At 36.4% G+C, this 21,832-nt stretch overlaps 1 protein-coding gene across 3 annotated transcripts; it reads left to right on the top strand.

Moving 5' to 3' along the window:
- Positions 1 to 2,033: 2,033 nt before the first annotated feature.
- LOC132600557 (serine carboxypeptidase-like 13) lies at positions 2,034 to 21,205 on the top strand. 3 transcript variants are annotated; one of them, XM_060313800.1, is made up of 14 exons: positions 2,034 to 2,320; positions 3,921 to 4,066; positions 4,468 to 4,544; positions 4,645 to 4,767; positions 12,302 to 12,404; positions 12,650 to 12,675; positions 12,763 to 12,864; positions 12,983 to 13,066; positions 13,213 to 13,395; positions 19,970 to 20,041; positions 20,113 to 20,240; positions 20,424 to 20,537; positions 20,626 to 20,671; positions 20,818 to 21,205. In XM_060313800.1, exons 1-14 carry the CDS (start codon positions 2,166 to 2,168, stop codon positions 20,899 to 20,901), a joined length of 1,443 nt encoding a protein of 480 aa, XP_060169783.1. In that variant the 5' UTR covers positions 2,034 to 2,165; the 3' UTR covers positions 20,902 to 21,205. The 3 variants fall into 3 exon arrangements, with proteins under 3 accessions (XP_060169783.1, XP_060169782.1, XP_060169784.1); XM_060313799.1 differs by having other exon boundaries at positions 12,638 to 12,675; XM_060313801.1 differs by lacking the exon at positions 2,034 to 2,320 and adding an exon at positions 2,971 to 3,029 and having other exon boundaries at positions 12,638 to 12,675.
- Positions 21,206 to 21,832: the final 627 nt, after the last annotated feature.

Here is a 21,832-nt window from a genome sequence, read left to right as displayed (position 1 = left end):
TTGTCCTTTTTAAAAATAAAATATAAGTAGTTATTATTAATCTTCATTTTGATTCTTACTCAGTAACAACAATAATAACATACCCAATGAATTCCACAATGTGAGGTCTGAGGAGGGTAGAGTGTACGCAGACATTACTTTTACCTTAGGTAGGGAGACTGTTTTCGGAAGACCCTCGGCTCAAGAAAAGACATAGAAAAAGTTAGATACGGACAAACAATTCAAAGCAATTATAAAAAAAAATAAAAATGAAAGTGAATAAGCCATGATAAATCATTCTGTGCAAACAGATACTCGCAGAAATCAAGGGACAAGAAACTAAAGATCAATGCAGCTACTCGCAAGAAAGTATAAACGCGATTACCTATTCTTACTCAATAAATGTAGAGAGATTAATGTGAAAAAAAAAAACTATTGTCAAATTGAGATAAAATAATAAATTAGAAATTACTTATTTAGTTAATGTTTCTTAAGGGACTTGAAAAAGAAACATGACAAGTAAAATGAATACTCTCTCCGTTCCAAAATAAGTGTAGCTTTAGTTCTTTTCACGTCATTAAGAAAATAAATAAATAAAAGGTAACTATAGTTTATTAAATTACGTCTATTTATTAGATGTTTTTTGAGAATTGAACACTAAATTCTAAATTTAAGGGCATAGTAGGAAAAAAAATACTAACTTTTATCTTGAATTCCTAAAATAATTTTATTTTGGGGCAACTTTTTTTTATTACTTCGGATGGAGTATTTTATTATAGTGACAATATATATCCCATTACTACTATACTATTTACATCTCACCCACTATATTATTTTACTTTTTTTTGCACTAATTATGCATTGGATTTTGGGGTAACTTTAATTGGCGAAAAGAGCAAGAACATTGTTAAATGTGTACATAGAAACAATCAAAAGAACTTTTGACCTCTAAATTCTAGGCTTACTCTAAATTCTAGGCTTACTAGACCGCCTATGTGCTGCTCACGGACCCAATACTTTGGATTATAGTGCATTTATGTATATATAATTATCTTTAAATAGTGATTATATATATATATATATATATATATATATATATATATATATATATATATATATATATACTATGTTCAAAACACAATTAATATAACATTCTAGTTTGTGCTCCGTATCTAAAAACTTTATTATATTAATGTTTGCTATGAATACAAAGTCTGCAACTTTTTTTTTGACATTGTTTGTTTTTTTAATATGTGATTCACTTTTTTTTTTATATTGGTTGATTTTGTTAATATGGAGTCCACCTTTTTTTTTCCGTGAGTTTGAAGACGGTGGGTTCCACTTTATTTACTTTTTTTAAAAAATATTGGTTGGTGTTTTTTTTATTTACATTGTTTATTTTTTAAATATGAGATTCATTTTTTTTTCAATATTGCTTGATTTTGTTAATACGGGGTTCACTTTTTTTCCCGTGAGTTTGAATGTGGTGGGTTTCACTTTTTTTTTTAATACTGGATGGTGTTTAATATAGGGCTCACAATTTTTTTTTACAATTTTGTTTTTTTTATGGGCCTGTTTAATATGGGGCCCAAATTTTTATTTTTTATTTTTTAGGGGGGTCCACAACGGACGACGAAAAAGGAGCACCAACCGGTGCTTCTTAATAGTAGTAATTTCCCGTGAGTTTGGAGATAGTGGGTTTCACTTTTTTTTTTTTTTTAATATTGGTTGGTGTTTTTTTATTTACATTGTTTGTTTTTTAAATATGGGATTCACTTTTTTTTTTCAATATTGCTTGATTTTGTTAATATGAGGTAATTTTTTTTCCCGTGAGTTTGGATGTGGTGGGTTTCACTTTTTTTTTTAGTATTGGATCCACAATATTTTTTAATATTAGTTGTTATTTAATATATATGAGACTCACAATTTTTTTTAAATTTTTTTATGGGCCTGTTTAATATGGGCCCAATTTTTTTTAAAAGTTTTTATGGGGGGGTCCACAACGGATAGTAGTAAAGTAATAAAATACAACTTGGCAGACTATATTCCTCTAATAAAATTTGTTTGTTTATTCAGTGAATAGCGGATGTTGTCCCCCTACAGAAACAGTTCCAATTCTTTCTCTTAACAACCCTTCAATTTTCCAGTACAAGCAAATCATTAACCCAATCTTAGCCCAAAGCCTAATGAATGCTTCATTTCCCTACAATAATATGTTTTTTCATCTTGTTCTGCTTTTACTACTTGTAGTTCCACTGCAAGCTGCAACGGCGACAACTGGCTCAAAGGTGGAGTTTCTTCCTGGATTTGAAGGTCCCCTTCCTTTTCATCTTGAGACTGGGTTTGTTTTCTTTAATTTCCCCATGCCTTTGTTTTTTCTTTCTTTCATTTTTTTTTTTTGGTTAGTAATATAATGTTTTAAGATCTTCTGTTTAATTTGCTGCTTGAAGAGACCGATAATTTAGTAAAGGTGGAGTCAGAATTCTTAATTTATAATTTTCAATCATAATTATTATTATTTTTAGGGAAAAAAGGGGGCAAAAATACCCCCCTCAACTTGCCATTTAGAGTGAATTTACTCCAGTTACAAAAATAATGTATATTTATATTTAACGTTACACAAATGATGCATATTTGGCCTTTTGAAGGGACAAAGCCCATTTATCCAATTTAAAAAAAATTTCATGATTTTTTTAACTATAACTAATGCCACGTGTAAACAGAAATTTTACTCAACCAGACCCGACCTAAAAAAAAAAAACCCAATACCCTTGTTCTATCATCACCCTATGACTTATTGCCGATTGCAAACATCGCCAGTTAGCACATCGTTCGTTGCCCTCGGCTTTACACTTTGCTTCGTGCCAAGTTCAAAACTTCAACATCCGTTGGATTTAATTCTTTTGGGTCAGATCTAAGTCGGGTTTGGGTGGGTTAAATCTTTTCTTTACACGTTGCATTAGTTATAATTAAAAAAATCAAGGAAAGAATTCTTAAATCGGTTAAATGGGTTCTGTCCGAAAAAGGGCAAATATGCACTTTGGGCAACGGTAAGAGTAAATATATATCATTTTTATAACGAGAGGTAAATTCGCTCTAAAAGAAAAAATTTAAGGGGTATATTTGCCCCTTTTTCCTTTTATTTTATTTTATTGAATTTTTGGTAAATATATATTGAGTTTAAGCTACTATATTCCACCAAACCCGTAAAAACAATGCTGACTCCGGCCCAGTGAATAGGGGAACATTAACAAGATGGGATATGACAAGGAAGGCAACATGTACTTTTATGTTTAACTTCTATACATTATAGTGTAAAGGAGTTATCAGGTCATTTAAAAAATAGTTAAAAGTAATTCTATAATAAGCTTGCTTAGTATTCTCAAATATATGTTTGAATTTGTACCATATCTAATCAAACATATAGTTAGTCGATCAATTCTTTCAAATTCCGCGTATACATAACATGAGACGAAGAGAGTAATTAGCTTGTTAGGATATACTTTCTCCGTCCCATTTAAGTGTCTTGGTCTGATTTGGCGTAAAGTTTATGAAATAAATAAAGACTTTTGAATCTTGTGATCTAAAATTAAAGATGTGTTTAGTCGTTTAAATCTAGTGGTTTTAAACTTGCCATGTAAAATGTTGATTGAAAAACTTAGAAGGAGATACTTTTTTTTGGTATAGACCAAAAAGGAAAGCAACACACTTTAATTGGGACGGATGGAGTATAGTCTTGTCGAGGGGCCCTCCTAGATGAGATGTGCGTTAAATGAGAGAGCAGAAATGAGGAGTAATGGTCATGTAGTTAAATGTAATTTCGCAATCCTTTACACTGTTAGTAAATATAAGTAAATTTCACTTATGAAACGGTGTGTTAGACTGGAATTAAATTTGCTGACTACACTGAGCATTTATGTTATTAAATAATTATATATCAGGTATATTGGAGTTGGTAAATCTGACGAAGTCCAGCTGTTCTATTATTTTATTAAATCGGAATCAGATCCTGAAAATGATCCTCTTATACTATGGCTTACGGGAGGACCTGGTTGTTCATCGTTTAGTGCGCTTGCCTATGAAATAGGTACTCCACTTAATTAGCAACCACTATTTTACTTGGAATTTCTCTTTTTTCCCAAATGTTTTAATGGAATTTATGGGGGGGAATAAAACAATTTTTTTATTGTTAATTTTTTCATATGTATTTCTAATTATAAGAAGTTGTCATTTATAATATTTATTAGGGAGTATGTAATTTTTAAGCTTTTAAATTTTTATTTTAAAAACAATATTTGAGTTGAGACTAATATAAAAAAGTTTATCTTTATTATTATACTCGGAATTCATGTATTCTTTTTGAATGGAAAGGAGTAGCACATATTCGAAAAAGCGATTTTTTCTTCCGTTTACTTTCAGCTTTCTTAATGGAGCCACAAGTCTAATATTGTCTTTGTAAAAGCTTATCAAATACTCTTAAGCATGCAGGGCCATTGTATTTTACACAAAAAGAGTATAACGGGAGCTTACCAGTACTTGGCTCAACTCCAAACTCATGGACCAAGGTAACTTAACTCTGGAGAATATGTATTCATAATTCTTTTATTTCATTTTAAGCTAGTTAAAAGTAAATAATATTCGGATGGAAAATCTTCAAATTGTTAGGGTGCAAGCATAATCTTTTTAGAACAACCGGTTCATACTGGATTTTCTTATGCAACAACAGCAGAAGCAATGATGGTTACTGATTTGCAAGCAGTCAACCACACGTACGAATTTCTACTCAAGGTATGTACATACTTGAAATCATAGTTTTTACTCTGATCTTTGTTTAACCACAAAACGGTATAGTTGAATTTGTATACATGATTTTAAGGACACGTGGATTGAGATGACCAAATTGAATGAATTAGAAATACAACACAACACTATGATTAAAGATCAAGATAACGAGAATAGGATAATTTAATAAACAAATGAATATAGCCTGAATTGCTCCATTTATGGCCGGGAAGGTCACCGGAATAAGCTCCTAAATCGGAATGTGCTATGTCGCAATGAAGCTTATGAACAAAGAAGAACTTTTTGAATTGCAAATACTTGTGAATGAATCAGAATTCGATGCCTTTCAACAAGAAGGTCCTATTTACAGCTAAGCTTCGAGGAACGGGTCCTAAAAATCATGCCCTCATAAAATCTATTAATTGCCCATTATTGCGATTGTGTAACAGATGACGATATTCTCAGAGTCTTTTGTAACAGCTAAACTCCAGACCTCATCTTGTCCGGCCAGTAGCCCGTGCCCCGTTCCATATTTTCGAAGCCAAACGATCCCGTGCTATGACTCCGGTTCTTGATAATCAAAGACCTGGGACCTCCGTAAATGACGCCATTTATAATTACCGTGCATAAGAACTGGACCGGATATTACTTTTGCTTACTCATGTCTGACCTGTCCCTTTTGCCACGTATCACCACTTGACTCGTTGACCTGTCAAATTTGAATTTCACTCCATATAGAGAGTCCCCACACTTTTCGGTTACTCGTTGAGATGTGAGTGAGAAGTGGAAAAGATTTTCATTCTTTGCAGGAAATCACTTGAAGAGTTCCTGACACTGCTTGAGAGTGTTGAGGACTATGCCCAACCTGGTTCCTTTTACATTGGAAGTACCATTAGTAAATAAGGTCTAGACTCCAAACGTAGCGCGGAAACTAAAATGGCTTCCTTTTCGGCATGAGGCAATATCCCAGACTAAAATTAGCCACGAAGTCGGCCAAAACTTGTAATTTGATGGCAGTACAGGGTTTATATACAATGTCATACTCACTTATCTCAACTGCCCATTTAGCCAACCACCCTGAGAGTTCAGGTTTGTGTAAAACATTTCGCAAGGAAAAAAGTTGTTACCCCACAAATGGGATGGCAATGGAAATATGGCCTAAGCTTTCGAGCTGCTGTCACGAGAGCCAATGCTAATTTTAGCAAAGAGAAGAACCTGTGGCATTTTTTGGATGACCCGAAGATGAACCTGCTGAGGACCGCCAAGTGTCCAGTCAATCTCTGTAGCGCCTTCACATATTCGAGTATATCGGGGATGTACTGAATAGCTTTAGTTTTTTCCTGGTTCACCTCAATTCCTCTGGTTGAAACGAAAAAACTTAGAGATTTTCCAGATCTTATTCCACTTGAGCTTCATATTGTATTTTTCAAAATGGCAAATGTTTCCTATAGATGGCTTAAATGGTCCTTTGCATCCAAAGACTTGAACAACATATCGTCAATATAGATTCCATAGATTTTCTGGTTGTTTTTCAAACATCTCATTTACGAGCCTCCGGTGAGTGGCTCCGGCGTTTTTAAGTGCGAGAGGCATCACATTATAGCAATAAATGCCAATATTCTATGATGAGTGAATTCTTCTCCTCTTGGTCATCCTGGTGCATCCTTATTTAGTTGTACCCAGAATACGCATCCAGAAAACTCATCATTTCATGGCTGGCCGTACGTTGATCATTTGATCAATGTGCGGCGATAAGAATGAGTCCTTCGGGCAAGCCTTATTCAAATCTTTACAATTAATGTACATTCTGAATTTATTTAGCTTCTTAGGTACCATAACTACGTTTGCTCACCAATCCGAGTAAGTTCTCGGATGGATCCTATATTAAGTAATCTCGTTGCCTCCTCTTTAACAAACCTGTTCTGGAGCTCAGCCATCAGATGCTTCTTCTGCTTTATTGGAGGGAAGCCAGGATCCAAACTCAGCTTGTGAGTTATAATCTCAAGCGATATTGTCACGACCCAACCGGAGGGCCATGACGGGCACCCGGTGCTAACCTGCTTGGGCACCTTTTATCGTACTCTCACATTCACATCTAGGTGAGCCATATGGCTTACTCATAATTTACATACATCAATAGTGCTAATCTCGTTGGGCAACAACACATTTATATCATCATCAATAACAATGCCCATATCCATATACACAAGCCGACGAGGCTATCAAAATGATATACAAAATATGAGCCGACAAGGCTGCAAGACATCTAACCATACACAACTGTTTACAAGCCTCTAAGAAGAGTAGGTAACATCATATAGGCGGGACAGGACCCCGCCATGCCCATATATATGTACACAAAAGAATAGTACCCAAAAGCTGTAGCTCCGGATGAAGTGGAGCTCTTCTATACAGTCCCTGAATAAGGAATCTATGGATCAAGCCTGTCTCCCTGTCCACCTGCGGGCATGACGCAGTGTCCACAAACAAAAGGACGTCATTACGAATAATGTACTGGGTATGTAAAGCATAATCAACATCACAATTAGGAGCATAAGAAATAACGTAGGAAGTAGCATAAGATATAGCATAAGATGGGGGAATCAGGAGGTAATAGAGCCATTTGTACCTTTATTGGCCATCATCATATTTACTTACTTGTCTTTCATAGGGACCTTCCATTTCCAATGCTTACTCATGCATATATACATACATATACATATTCATATTCATATTCATATTTATACTCATACTCGTATCCATATCATACCCGACCATGAAGGTTCGGTGTTTCACACACCTGGCCATGACAAGGCTCGGTGATTATACATACCTGGCCCTACCAAGGCTCAGTGTTATCCGTACCCAACTGCAGTGGTGCGCGCGCGATAGGTATCATACTCGGCCATATAAGCTCGGTGTTACATAATAGTCATACATACTTAGATTCTTATACATAAAAGTCCATAAGTATCATCAACGTCATTGCCATCATCGTTTTCGTTACATCTATCCTTAGAGGATCAACTATCATATAAAGGAAAGCAATAGAATCGTGAAAATATCGAGGGTCATGAGCTTTAGTAATTTTAGAGATAGAATCATTTGGAAGACATTATGGAACTCATGAAAGGACATATAGCCAAGGAACCATGCCTTAATGAAAGAAGGGTTAGCCTTACATACCTCTTTGTCCTCTTAACTAATTAACGTTCGCCGTCGAATCTTGAACAATCTACATTAGAAGGATTCATACCACGGTTAAGCCTTAATGACACTATTAAATTCAAATTAGAATAATTCATGATCTAATGAAAAATGGGCAGCATTTCCCCTACTTCGTCAACTCTCACCATATTACAAAACAACTCCCAAACATTCATAATACACTCACAATATCGTCATCAAGTAATCACATTCCATTAAGCCTTCAAAATTCATCCTTGTGTTCAACTTATACCCACAACTTCACACCCATTTTAGCACATTTTCATACAATGCTTCCGTATCACTATTACTACCTTTCATAACAAGATTATATCCATATCATACTAAGAATCATGACTCAAGTTAGCTTACTACTCGCAAACATCATAAAAGCTACATTTAGACTTCATTTTCCACTTCCTTCTTCTACCCAAGTTTTGCTACAACCAAGCATTCACAATAACATGAAATAAGCATGGAAACTAACCTTTTTATCCCATAGGAACAAGCTTTGGAGCAGCTATCAACTTGTGCAAAAAAGCCCTAGCTACAATGCCTAAGTATTTCTTGAAATCAACTAACCTTTTTATCCCATAGGAACAAGCTTTGGAGCAGCTATCAACTTGTGCAAAAAAGCCCTAGCTACAATGCCTAAGTATTTCTTGAAATCTACCAACACTAGGAAGCCTTCTAACACATGAACACTTGATTCTTGCTATTTGATCTTTGTAATCTCTTGGGTTTGAGTGAAATATGTTGGGAAGAGGGTTTTGGAGCCTTGGTGAGCTTGGAAGAAAAGTGGGAAATGAAAATAAAGTGAGGATTGTCCATGTTTATAAAATAAAATTCTGACCTGACCCGATTATACGGCCAATTATACGGGCCATATAATTTATACGGTTCGTATAATTGGACCGTATAATATCACCAGGTTTCACCCTTCTCTGGAAGCAATCTATGGACCATTATACGGGCCGTATAATTTATACGGTCCGTACAAATGGCTGTACAACTGGGAATTTCCGAATTCCATTCTCGTCGACTCGTTTGACTTCCAATCCTCATGGAACCTTCTTGGCACTTATATAACACTTCATTAACCATACAATAGGCCCTATGGCAGCCCCTCAAGATGGTTCTGAATAAATATTAGCTCAATTGTAGCGAAACCATCCGAACACGACTTACATTTCACTTTCTTCAACAAACTAAACTTCACATATTCATATGACTCGAAATCTTATAGTATGCACCTTACGCTATGTAATACTTCCCTTAATCTCATAAGGATTTCATTATCACCCTAAGCTCACACTAGCCTATCCACAAGGCAACACATCTGGAATTTCCGAGGTGTAACAGATATACTTGTCATATCTAAGTACGACCAAGCAAAACAATCGGCGTCAGCTCTAAGGAATTCGATTAATTTAAGCATAAGTTTGGGACTTAATCCCATAGCCAAGTATACCTTTCTTAACGGGAAATCGACGACTAGGATGACCTGCTTGAGATCTTTGGCTGTTGATGTAGTAGCATCAGTGTCCTCCGGAACATGGAAGATATAGGCACTTGATTCCTGTCGGGTAACCCCTCCTCGGTTTCTTCTTCCTCTGGGTGTTCTACCTCTGAATTAGGATTGAGAGGAGATTTTGGTCCCTGCAGTTTCTACTTATCGTTTTAATTTTTCTGGTTGCCTGCCACAGCTATGGCAAACATTTCACGCACTGCAGGCTGATCACCTCGAATCTACTTTATACCATTGGGAGTTGGAAACTTTACCAGCTGATCAAAGTTGAGGGCATTGCCTTCATGTCGTGAATCCATGACCTTCTGATGATGATATTGCATGCCATATCTCCATCCATCAATTCGAACAAGGTTTGCTTCACAATCCCCCGCCACATGTCAGCAATGAGATCTCCCCTCGGGTCATTTCACCAGACATATTGAATCCAACTAATAGTTTTGTGTTCGGGACCATCTTGTCAAATAGTCCTCAACACTCTCAAGCTGTTGATCCAAGCAAAAAGATCTAATGCATCTCCTTCCAAAGACATTGAAGCCACATAAACCTTGCAATCATCACGTGTTTCATAATATTGAAAATACTTCTCTGCTTTCAGAATCCAACTTTGAGGATCTCCTCCCTCATACTTGGGAAACTCCATCTTTGTGTGTGAACGGCGATAAGTTTCTGGATGCCTCCAAGTGTTATCAACCTCAGCCTCTTCCGGTAAAATTTTAGATTTTCCTTGCTGATTCTGACTGTTTTGCGCTTTTAATACAACAACATCATCAGCCAAAGCGTCTATGGCTTCCAATTTCGCTGCTATAGTGGTCAATTGTTGACCGATCTGATCATTAGTCGACATGATGGGTTCGCTGGTGGAAGTGTTGGTCCGTGTATTACCATGGCAGATCTTACTGCTCTGATACCAATAATAGGAACAGAGACTTAGTAATGGATAAATAAATAGAAGTTATACTGATATTTTAATAATATAGAGACACAAGCATCTCATATCTCTTAGAACAATCTGTCTGCATACAATAGATGATTACAATACAATCCTACATTACTAAGATGCATTATTTAGATAATAGGATGACCCATAACTACTTAACTACATTTATGATAGGAACATATAACTTCTAGTAACTGTAAGAAACTGCCTAGCAGATAACTTTCAGTAACTTATAAGAAACTGCTCAATCCTCCAGGATTTCTATATTTCTTTGCTTCATCCTCGTTTAATAAGTATGAAATATACGTGGCTTATCATTGACCCATATTGTATAGTAGAATTTTTAAGTTAGGTCACTTCTTCTATTTCTCTTCTTCAACTCACCCATCTATTGATTGTCAGTTGAAAAACTCGATTTGTCGTAATGTTTGGAGTGCTGGTTTTGTATGATTAGAGTGGTCAAAATAAAATTAGAAAGGTAACTCACCATTGTTGGACAAGCTTGAAGAAGTACGTTTAAATTTCAAATCTGATTTTTGTAGGATATTTAGAGTGAGTCTTGCTTAGACTTGGTGGTAATAGTCTTAAGTAGGTTGTCCACAAAATCTGAAGTCATTTGGTAGAGATTTGAACTAGATTGAACAAGAATTGCAACTAAAAATTGTAGAAGAAGTTCGTCTCTGTAGCTAGTGACGAGTTATACACTTTTATATATTGTTATACACTTTTATACAAGGTAGATGCATTTTTATTATACACTTTTATTATACACTTTTATATAAGGTACTGCCATGTGATCAGGAGGTCACGGGTTCGAGCCGTGGAAACAGCCTCTTGCAGAAATGCAAGGTAAGGCTGCGTACAATAGACCCTTGTGGTCTGGTCCTTCCCCGGACCCCGCGCATAGCGGGAGCTTAGTGCACTAGGCTACTTTTTTTTTTTTTTTTACTTTTATATAAGGTAGATACATTTTTTATACACGTATATACATATTCTATAATAATGCATAAGGTATATATACACTGTTACAAAAGAAAAAGTTGCATGTAAAGTAAAAAGAAATTGATGTGAGTGCAGATATTGTGTTGGGCGATATATTTTTGAAAATTTCCCAGTAATAACACATAATTAATATGAAAGAGAAGAAACACTCACCTTGATGAAATTAATCCACCTACATCAGGATCTTCATTGAAACACGTTTAGCCATCGCTAATCAAACATAGAATCCCTAGTTTTGTCTTGTTTTCAAATGTTTTGTTAAGAAAATGAACCTTGAACTAATTCAAATTCAAATTCAAAAGTTAGCTCATGAAGAAAGATTTTTCAAGAAAGATATAAGGAGCAACAACACAGGCCTTTTATATGCTCAAGGTTTTATATTTCGATGAAGACAAATCTAGAATTTGGACTTTATGAGTTCGAGTTCAAAATTTTACCATAACCCGTTTCATTTACTGGATTTAAAATCTATTATTTATACTCATTTAATGAATCTTTTAAAGCCTGTTACAAAGTTACTTGGTTCTTCAGAACCTAGTAATTGTACAATATATCCCCTGCATCTAAAGTGTGAATATTGGGGCGTAATATTAAGCAAACCATGAATAGGGACATGCATAGATTTGAGGATCATATAAAGAAAATAGACCTTGTATCTTACTTAAATCTAGTTCGACATCATTTAAGATATATAAGGAGACAACAATCTATTTCCTTAACATCCTTTACATACTCTAAAACATGTATTGCCACTAAAAACCTCGAGTTCAGAGGTACATTTTCAGAATTAAAGGAAAATGAGGCAAGTAGTTATTTTTAACCTGCCTAAAACTACTTTCTCATTTATCTTTTGTCTTTTTCAGTGGCTAACTAATCATCCAGAATTTATTTCAAAATCTTTATACGTGGCTGGAGATTCATATGGAGGCATTATTGTTCCGCGTGTTATTCAAAAGATATCAGATGGTAAGAATATACAGCAGGAAAATACTTACAAGAATATATGAATGCTCATTGTCCAATTGTAATGTAATATGCTCTTTATTGTTTACTATTACATTATACTAACTGCATGTTTTCCTGATCTTAATATCATTTGCCCACTTGGTTGAAGAGGGAAACCACAAATTTTTGCTTGTGAAATTGACTACAAATATTTATTTTCATACTTTAAAGTCAAGTGATATGAATCAATGTAGGGATTGAAGCAGGCAACAAGCCCTTGATCAACATTAAGGTCCGTATTTTTGTTTTCTTACTCTTTTTTTTGGTTTAGTAGTACTGGTAAATTGTTAATTTCTGATAACTGTATAAATAACTTTAGGGGTATATGCTTGGCAATCCTATAACGTCAAAAAGTACCGAGGATAATTATCAAATTCCCTTCTGTCATGGTATGGGACTCATATCTGATGAACTTTATGAGGTTAGTTCTATTGTTTCCCAACAAATCCTATTCTAAGTATTAACCTCTTGCATTGATTTATCTTGAAAGTTTGAACAAATCGATTCTTGAGGATGACAAGATCCAATTGTCAACGCAGTCACTAAAGAAGAACTGCAAGGGAGAATACAATGAAAATTCCAGCAATGTCCTATGTTCCCAGGATTTAGAAAGATACCATGAGGTTACGTATTTTTTTTTTTTTTAATTTCGTACACAATGTTGCCTATTTTATTTTCAATATCAGCTAATTCTATATATAATTATCTATTTTTTTGCTATCATATTGTAAATTTCAAGCTAATTATTCTTGAATTGCTATTTTTGTAGTTGGTCGATATTGTGAACGATCAACACATTCTGATGCCATCCTGCGGAAAAGATACAGAATCTCCAAGGCCATCTCAATTATTTGGTCGTGTTAGAAGCAAATCAGCATCATTTGGTGTACGACGATCTCTTGATGAGAAAGTCGCATCCCAGGATTATGGCTCGAAATGTTATGGAAGTCTTGTAAGTTATCCTTGTAGCCTCTCATATATGATACTATTTGTTTTGCTCAAACATATATGATATGAAAACAAAAGAAGGAAAAAGCAAAAGTGAAATTGGAAATAAATGGAAAGAAAATAATTTCAATCACTTTACAATGAGCTAGTTTGACCTACTCGATGAAGTAGCTTCTAAGTACTAAGCGTTGGAGTGAAATCTTTTTAATAAACAATTTTATGTTTAGATAGAAGTGCTTAAGCTAAAAGGCGCGGTTGGTAAAAATTACTTTTTCTATATATTAAAATGATTGAATAGTCCTTAAAACTGTTAACACTATAATGAGCTTGTTATCGCAATGTTTTAAGTTTAAATAAGTTGTCTCAATTCACTTTCAGTTACGAATTGATTATATTAAAAAATACAATTTTTTTATTTAAATAATATATAATATATTTAATACTCTGATTAATCCATTAATAGATACATAAAAAAAGAAAAAAAAAGCTAAATTTGACGGAGAAAAAAAATTAATAAACAATTAAATTTGGAATAAACAAGTACATAATAAAAGTAACAAAGAAAGAGTTTGTGCCACTCACAAATAAGCTATATTTGTTCTTCGTTATACTCTTCCAACATATTTCCATTGTCATCAAACTTTAGAGGCATATTTTCCCTTGTACTCTAAAATAAGCCCATATCTATTTACCTATACTTCGTTAAATTTTCATGTCCCAACTTAATTTTCATACGTGGCGCTTATGTGACATTTGTTTTTTCAAATTAAATCTGATCATCATTTCAATTATTTTGATTAAACCCGACACACCAACCAAAAGAAATTCAGTAACAAGTTTGCTGATTCCAACATGGCTCACTGATATTAGATTAGTAAGTATTTTAAAGGGAAAATTAAATGCCATGTCCATTCGACCATCTAACTAATCATTTTTAACCCAATGATTACTTTCTTACGGCATAAGACCACTCGGTCATTTAGTTTACTAAAATTGGCCCAACTAACACGCTAGTCAGCTTTTTCTTAAATCTTGTCCCCACTCCATTTTCCTCTCTCCACGTGACATTGTCTCCATTTCTCAATTTACTTTTTCAGTCAACCCTTTCTCCTTGTTCTTCTATGCAAGTGTCTCTATCACTGCTTCTCTCTATCTTTCTTTTTCAATCTTTCCATGTTTCTCTCTCTTTCTTTCTTTCTTTTTTCTTTTCATTTTTCTCCTCCTTGTTATGCTTACAAATCCAATTACATGTCGTTTTTATTCAAATAAAAAATAATTGGTTGGCTAGAGGGATATTTTGTAAATCCATCTTAGAGAGAAGGAGCTTCAAATCTAAAATCCAAAAGGTTCAATAGCAAACCAATGGACTTCTTGCATCTTCTTCTTCTTATTCCTTTTTTTTGTGTGTGTGGTGATTATGGTGTTAAAATAGAGGTGTACTGGTGATTGGATGGTATTTTATAATATAAATGTGTATAATAAGTGTATCTACACTGTTATACATTATTATACAACATATATCCATGTTTATACACCATTTATACAGTATGGATGCATTACCTATTCATTGTATAACAATGTAAAAGTATTATATAATAGTGTGTATGAATCTATATACATCTCTTATACAACAAAAACAACAACAACAACAACTCAGTGAAATCCCACAACGTGGGGTCTGGGGAGGGTAGAGTGTACGCAGATCTTACTCCTTACCAAGGTAGAACGGCTGTTTCGAAAGACCATCGGCTCAATAAAAAGCATAAAAAGAGGTCAGATAAGGCTAAGAAATTCAAAGCGATATGGCAATGCAAATAACGAAAGCGACACAGATAAAATAGAATAATCAAAGTACATGAAATAACAGATAATAACAGAAATCAGAGCACAAGAAATTATACTGCGATAATGCGCTTACTAATAAGGAAGGATAACGAGACTATCTACTAGCCTTCTACCCTAATGTGGGTCCTCCAAACCCTCCTATCTAAGGTCATGTCCTCGATAAGCTGTAACTGCGCCATGTCCTGTCTAATCACCTCTCCCCAATATTTCTTCGGCCTACCCCTACCTCTTCTGAAACCATCCATGGCCAACCTCACACCTTCGCACTGGGGCATCTGTGTCTCTCCTCTTCACATGCCCAAACCATCTCAGTCTCGCTTCCCGCATCTTGTCTTCCACCGAGGCCACTCCCACCTTGTCCCGAATAGCCTCATTCCTAACCCTGTCACTCCTGGTGTGCCCACACATCCATCTTAACATTCTCATCTCGACAACTTTCATCTTTTGAACGTGAGAGATCTTACCTGGCCAACACTTCGCCCCATACAACATAGTCGGTCTAACCACCACTTTGTAGAACTTGCCCTTAAGTTGTGGTGGCACCTTCTTGTCACATAGTACTCCAGAAGCGAGCCTCCATTTCATCCATCCTGCCCCAATACGATGTGCGACATCATCGTCAATCTCCCCGCTGCCTTGCATGATAGACCCAAGATACTTGAAACTACTTTTCTTCTGGATGGCTTGGGTACCAAGCCTAACTTCCGCGCCAATCTCCTGAGGTTCTTCACTGAACTTGCACTCCAAGTACTCTGTCTTGGTCCTACTCAGCTTAAACCCTTTAGACTCTAAGGTATGTCTCCAACCCTCCAGCTTAGCATTAACGCTGCTACGAGTCTCGTCGATTAGGACTATGTCATCCGCGAAAAGCATACACCATGACACCTCACCTTGAATTTGTCGCGTCAATCCATCCATCACCAAGGCAAATAAAAACGGACTAAGAGTAGATCCTTGATGCAACCCCATCACAACTGGGAAGTGCTCTGAGTCCCCTCCTACTGTCCTTACCCTGGTTTTGGCTCCCTCATACATGTCCTTGATCACCCTAATGTACGCCACAGGTACACCTTTAGCCTCCAAACATCTCCATAGGATCTCTCTTGGAACTTTGTCGTAAGCCTTTTCTAGGTCGATGAATACCATGTGTAAGTCCCTCTTCCTCTTCATATATTGCTCCACCAGTCTCCTCACAAGATGGATAGCTTCTGTAGTTGAGCGTCCCGGCATGAATCCGAACTAGTTCTCTGAAATAGGCACGCCTCTCCTCACCCTCATCTCCACCACTCTTTCCCACACTTACATAGTATGGCTTAGCAGCTTGATACCTCTATAGTTGTTGCAACTCTGGATATCCCCCTTGTTCTTGTATAGAGGGATCATTACGCTCGACCTCCATTCTTCGTGCATCCTTGCCGTCTTAAAGATGACATTAAACAACCTAGTCAGCCATTCCAAACTACCGAGCTTGCGCTCTTCCAAAATTCCCCAGGAATCTCGTCAGGTCTGGTCGCTCTTCCCCTGTGGAAGTATGACTACCATCTCCGTCTAATGAGTCTCCTCTACTAATACTTTTCCATGCTCGTCCTTGATGCACTTCACTTGATCCACATCGCGTGCCCTTCCCTCCCTCACCTTGGCTAGCCTGAACAATTTCTGATCCCCACCTTTCTCTTCTAGTTCAGCATAAAGGCGTTCAAAAGCTGCCGTTTTTGCCGTCGAAATCGCCAACTTCGCCTCCTTCTTCGCTATCTTATAAAGTTCCCTATTCGTCCACTTCTCCACCTCATCCTTGTTTTTTATCAACTTCGCATACGCCACCTTCTTTGCTTCCACCTTCCCTTGCACTTCTCCATTCCACCACCAGTCCCCTCGATGCCGACCACGACTACCTGTCGAGACCCCCAACACTTCCCTTGCTACAACCCTAATGCAACTAGCCGTCCTATCCCACATATTGGTCGCATCCCTACTACTATCTCAGGCCCCCATATCCTTCAATTTCTCTCCCATCTCCAGGGCACTAGTCGTGGTCAAACTCCCCCATATGATCCTAGGTCGGTCATCCCCGACCCTCTTCTTCCTCGTCATCTTGATCCCTAAATCCATCACCAAGAGCTTATGTCGGGTTGTAAGGTTGTCACTCGGAATGACCTTACAGTCTTTGCACAGACCTTTATCATCCTTCCTAAGGAGTAAAAAATCCATCTGAGTGTTAGCCACCGAACTACCGAAGGTTACCCAGTGCTCCTTCTTCTTTGGGAAACTCGAATTGGCTATCACCAACCCAAAAGCTCTTGCAAAATTCAAAAGTGAAACTCCTCCTCCATTTCTGTCCCTGAAGCCAAAGCCTCCATGCACATCATCATAACCTCCCGAAATAGACCCGATGTGCCCACCAAAATCCCCTCTCACGAAAAGCTTCTCAGTAGGCGGTATGCCTCCCTCTGACTCGTCCAAATCCTCCCAAAAGCGCCTCTTCTCCTCCTCGCCTAAGCCCGCTTGCGGTGCATATGCACTAATAATGTTCAAAGTGAGCCCTTCGACGACCACCTTAATTGACATCATCCTATCAGTGACTCTCCTAACCTCTACCACTTGATCCCTTAAATCACTATCTACTAAAATGCCTACCCCATTCCTATACTTCGATCTACCGGAGAACCAAAACTTATACCCGTCTACCTCCTTAGCTTTACGATCTACGCATTTGGTCTCTTGGACACAAGCTATATTAATCTTCCTTTTCTTAAGAATCTTAACTAGCTCTATGGACTTCTCCGTTAACGTCCCAATGTTCCAAGAGCCTACTCTCAGCGTAGACGCTCCTTTAACCCACTCACCCCTCCTAACCCTCGTCCCCGTCCCCGAACGAGAACATGACCCTAGTCTACCATCAATACCCAAAGCCACGAAAACGAGTATGAACTAATAAATTATTCAAAGGTCTAAAGTCAGCAAAATGTAACTACAAGTGTATGAACAAAGAATAGATATGGCAACCGGAGGTACCAACTCCAGTTGAACTGAACTTGGTCGCCGCCGGAAAACACTGTTCACTGTCGAGGTACTGTTCACAACGACCTGAAAGGGAGAAGAGAAGAGGGGGGAAAGGAAAGAGAAAAGGAGCGAGAAAGAGAGGACTGGCCAGAAAAAGATGCCGGAAAAGGTCGCCGACGACGGAGCAGCGGCGTTCTGGCAGCGCTAGACGCAGATAAAAAAAAGGGGAAAAAAGGAGAAGAGAAGAAGAAGAGGAGAAGAAGAAAAGAGAAGAGAGAAGAAAAGTAAATCTGGCTGGAAAAGTAGCCGGCGTTACCTGGTCGCCGGCGTTACCTGAACGTGACAGTGGCCGGAAAACCGTTACCTGGATCTGGACAGTGAATCTTACTGTTGGGTTGGGTGAGCAGAGGAGAGAGATGTATATATACATCTTTTATACATTGTTGTATAATGTTTATACACTGAATAATCATGCTGGTGTGTCTACGCTGTTCTACATAATTATACAACACATATACATCGTTATAGACTATTTATATTGTATAGATACATTACTTATACATTGTTGGGCTACAGTGTATGAAATTAATTTTTGGGCTACGACTGGTGAAAACTGTTATGTTGGGCAGTACGTTTGTGAAAGAAGCCCTATTTCAAACATCCAGTCACGTAATTATTACGGGGGATCATTTCAGAGACCTCCCTCAGATTTGGTCTTATCGCACCCTCCTCCCTTGTGGTTTACAATATTACGCTTACCTCCCTTATTCTGATTTATTTGTAACAATTCTTTTAATATCATTTTATTGAAATAAAAAAGTTATAATCGGACTACTTTGCCCTTACTAATGTATTCTTTGTTTAATTCATTTGTAAACATCTTTTTTCCAGATTTAGTGCGTGGCTCCAAGCGTGTGTAATGAATCCTCCATCTTGACTGATAGTTCCTCTCCGTTATCCAAAAAAATAAATGAAATCAAATCTATGTACCTTCTGAAATTCCAGAAAATTAAAATCTTTCTTTCAATCAAGGATGATTAAAAAACAAAACTAAATTCTCATCTATGCCCAGTGAGCTTAAACATCCAAAAATTATTATTAAAAACATCAGATTGTTTGGGTTCTGCTCTTATCTTTTGCTTATTATTGCCTTTGAACCAATTAGTAAGAAGAATAATATGGAGTTGTGCTTAAAAAATGTGGGAGTGGCTCTCTTAGGCTTTTGCATACGTCAAAACTCATATAATAAAATTTCGAAGCAGAAGAGGAAATGTCTTTTTGTGAACATTTTTAGTATGTTAATTTATTAATGTTTTATACAAAGTAGCTAAGCTTTTTTATCAAGATATATATATATATATAGCGGGGGTGGATCCACGCACTAAATCTTGAAAAAAGACGTTTAAAAGAAGTATACGTTAGTAAGCGCAAAATAGTCCGATTATAACCTTTTTACAATAATAAAAAGATTAAAAGAATTGTTATAAACAAATCAAAATAAGGGAGGTAAACGTAATATCGTAAACCACAAGGGAGGTGAGTGTGATAAGGTCAAACCTTAAGGGAGATCTTTGAAATTATCCCTTATTACAAAGAAATTAAAATAAGAGAAGCATGCATGATATCTTAGTCCAACCTCTTTTCACCCTTTTTGGGATGAATGGAGAATTAATTGATCAATCGCGGTAGTTAGATACTTACATTTGCAGAAAATGAACTTTCCATAATTGCAGGAATCAAGACACAAGCTTTCAAATCATTGGGCAAATGACCCTGCGGTCCAGGAAGCTCTTCATATTCGGAAGGTATTTTATTACTACTCAAAAAGAGGGACGCATTTGCATTGCATCAACTAAAGTGTTGTTTTGCCTTGAAGGGAACAGTAAGAAGATGGGCAAGATGTAAGCAAGATGGTATAAAGCGATTCTACACATTTACTTCCATGGATAGTTTTTCTTATCATGTAAATTCTAGCAACAAAGGCTACCGATCACTTATATTCAGGTGACATCTTTTTCCTCGTTTTTCATCTATTTCCTATGGTATAATTTTCCCAAAATTAAATATATGCGGTTGAAAATTTACCAATAAAATTAGTGTATGTATATTGAAGGCTTACGGACATACACATTACTGCAATTTTCAATATACATATATAGTGTTAGATAATAAAATCTGTTGAAGCAGTGGTGATCATGACATGGGTGTTCCCTTCCAATCTACGGAAGCGTGGATTAGAGCGCTAAACTATTCCATTGTTGATGATTGGCGTCCATGGCTTGTTGATGGTCAAGTAGCGGGGTACTATATCTTTTATTGAATTATTACATGAGTCTTTAGTTTGTTCACCATAATTACTGAACTAACATTCTTTATTGCTTGTTTGTAGTTACACGAGATCATACTCCAATAAAATGACCTATGCCACAGTAAAGGTAAGAACATTGATGTCAATACTATACATAGTTTGTTTCATTCAAATAGCTTTTCTAGACGTGAATAGTTTTTTTTTTCCACCTAAATATCGAGCTATATATATTTATGTTTTCTCCTTTATTACATTTTGGATTCTTTTATACAGGGAGCGGGGCATGTGGCTGCAGAGTACAAACGAGAAGAATGCTATCTTATGTTTAGAAGATGGATATCTAATGATCCTTTATAAGAAGTTTAATCAGTGATTACTTCTAACATTTCTATGCAAAGACTATGCTCTTTAGGAATTTAAAACTATTATATTCTTCCTTACCAGCTGAGCTACGTCTCTTGGTGCTCTATTGTCTCTGTTGAGTGAAGATACTCTTAACATCTTCTTCCTTTCTTTGGTTGCGCCAAAACTCCTCTTGAATTTTCGTACAAATTTATGATTGCATTAAGAAACAAGCACCACATATATGTAATGTATGTATCCATTCTGTCTATGTACATTCAATTTATATGTGTGTATATATTTCCTATCTTTTTCTCAATGTTATCCATGATCAAAAGTATTCCTATGAAGCCTTTTCATTTCATACAAGTCAATTTTTATTCTTACGAAATAAAAGTATTTCCTATTAATTTGTCTTGTTGACACTTATTACGATTCTAATTATTGTCGCGATCCAAATTCTTAGGATCTATGACCAGCATTCGGCTACTTATAACCTATTGAGGGAACCAACTAACCATAACAGATATAAAACAAACTTAGGCAATCGAAAATTAAACAAGACTGGACTTAACCAATGGGTTCATGTTTCGCTCTTGGTGCACTTTAAGCAAGGATTGCTAACGTGCTTGTAACGATCCGATCGGTCGTTATAGTGCTATTGAACCTTTTACCCCTGTTGTTCCTTTCCGAGGTCATCGAGCGAGTTTTAGCATGACTTTTGGAAGTTTGAGCCTTAAAGTTCTATATGTTTGACTCAAAGTTGACTTTTGGGTAAATGAATCTTTTTCGGAATTTCATAGATTCCGAGAGGTCCGGATGAGCGTTTGTGATGTGGTGGGATATTCGGTTTGATTCCCAAGGCATTTGGGAGAATTTTGGGACTTGGGTTGGAAACTTGGCTTTAGGCCACTGGGGCTTGACTTGGTCAAATAGACCTCCGTTG

Source organism: Lycium barbarum, chromosome 6, assembly GCF_019175385.1.
Source record: "Lycium barbarum isolate Lr01 chromosome 6, ASM1917538v2, whole genome shotgun sequence".
Lineage (NCBI taxonomy): Eukaryota > Viridiplantae > Streptophyta > Magnoliopsida > Solanales > Solanaceae > Lycium > Lycium barbarum.
The sequence above is the reverse complement of the archived record's forward strand: the minus strand, read 5'-3'. Positions and strand labels throughout refer to the sequence as shown.

Excerpts from the sequence above, each read along its gene's own strand:
- LOC132600557 (XM_060313799.1), top strand. The coding sequence starts at position 2,166 with ATGAATGCTTCATTTCCCTACAATAATATGTTTTTTCATCTTGTTCTG. Across the intron at positions 2,321-3,920 it reads CCTTTTCATCTTGAGACTGG|GTATATTGGAGTTGGTAAAT; the intron begins GTTTGTTTTCTT and ends ATTATATATCAG. Across the intron at positions 20,538-20,625 it reads GTTGATGGTCAAGTAGCGGG|TTACACGAGATCATACTCCA; the intron begins GTACTATATCTT and ends GCTTGTTTGTAG.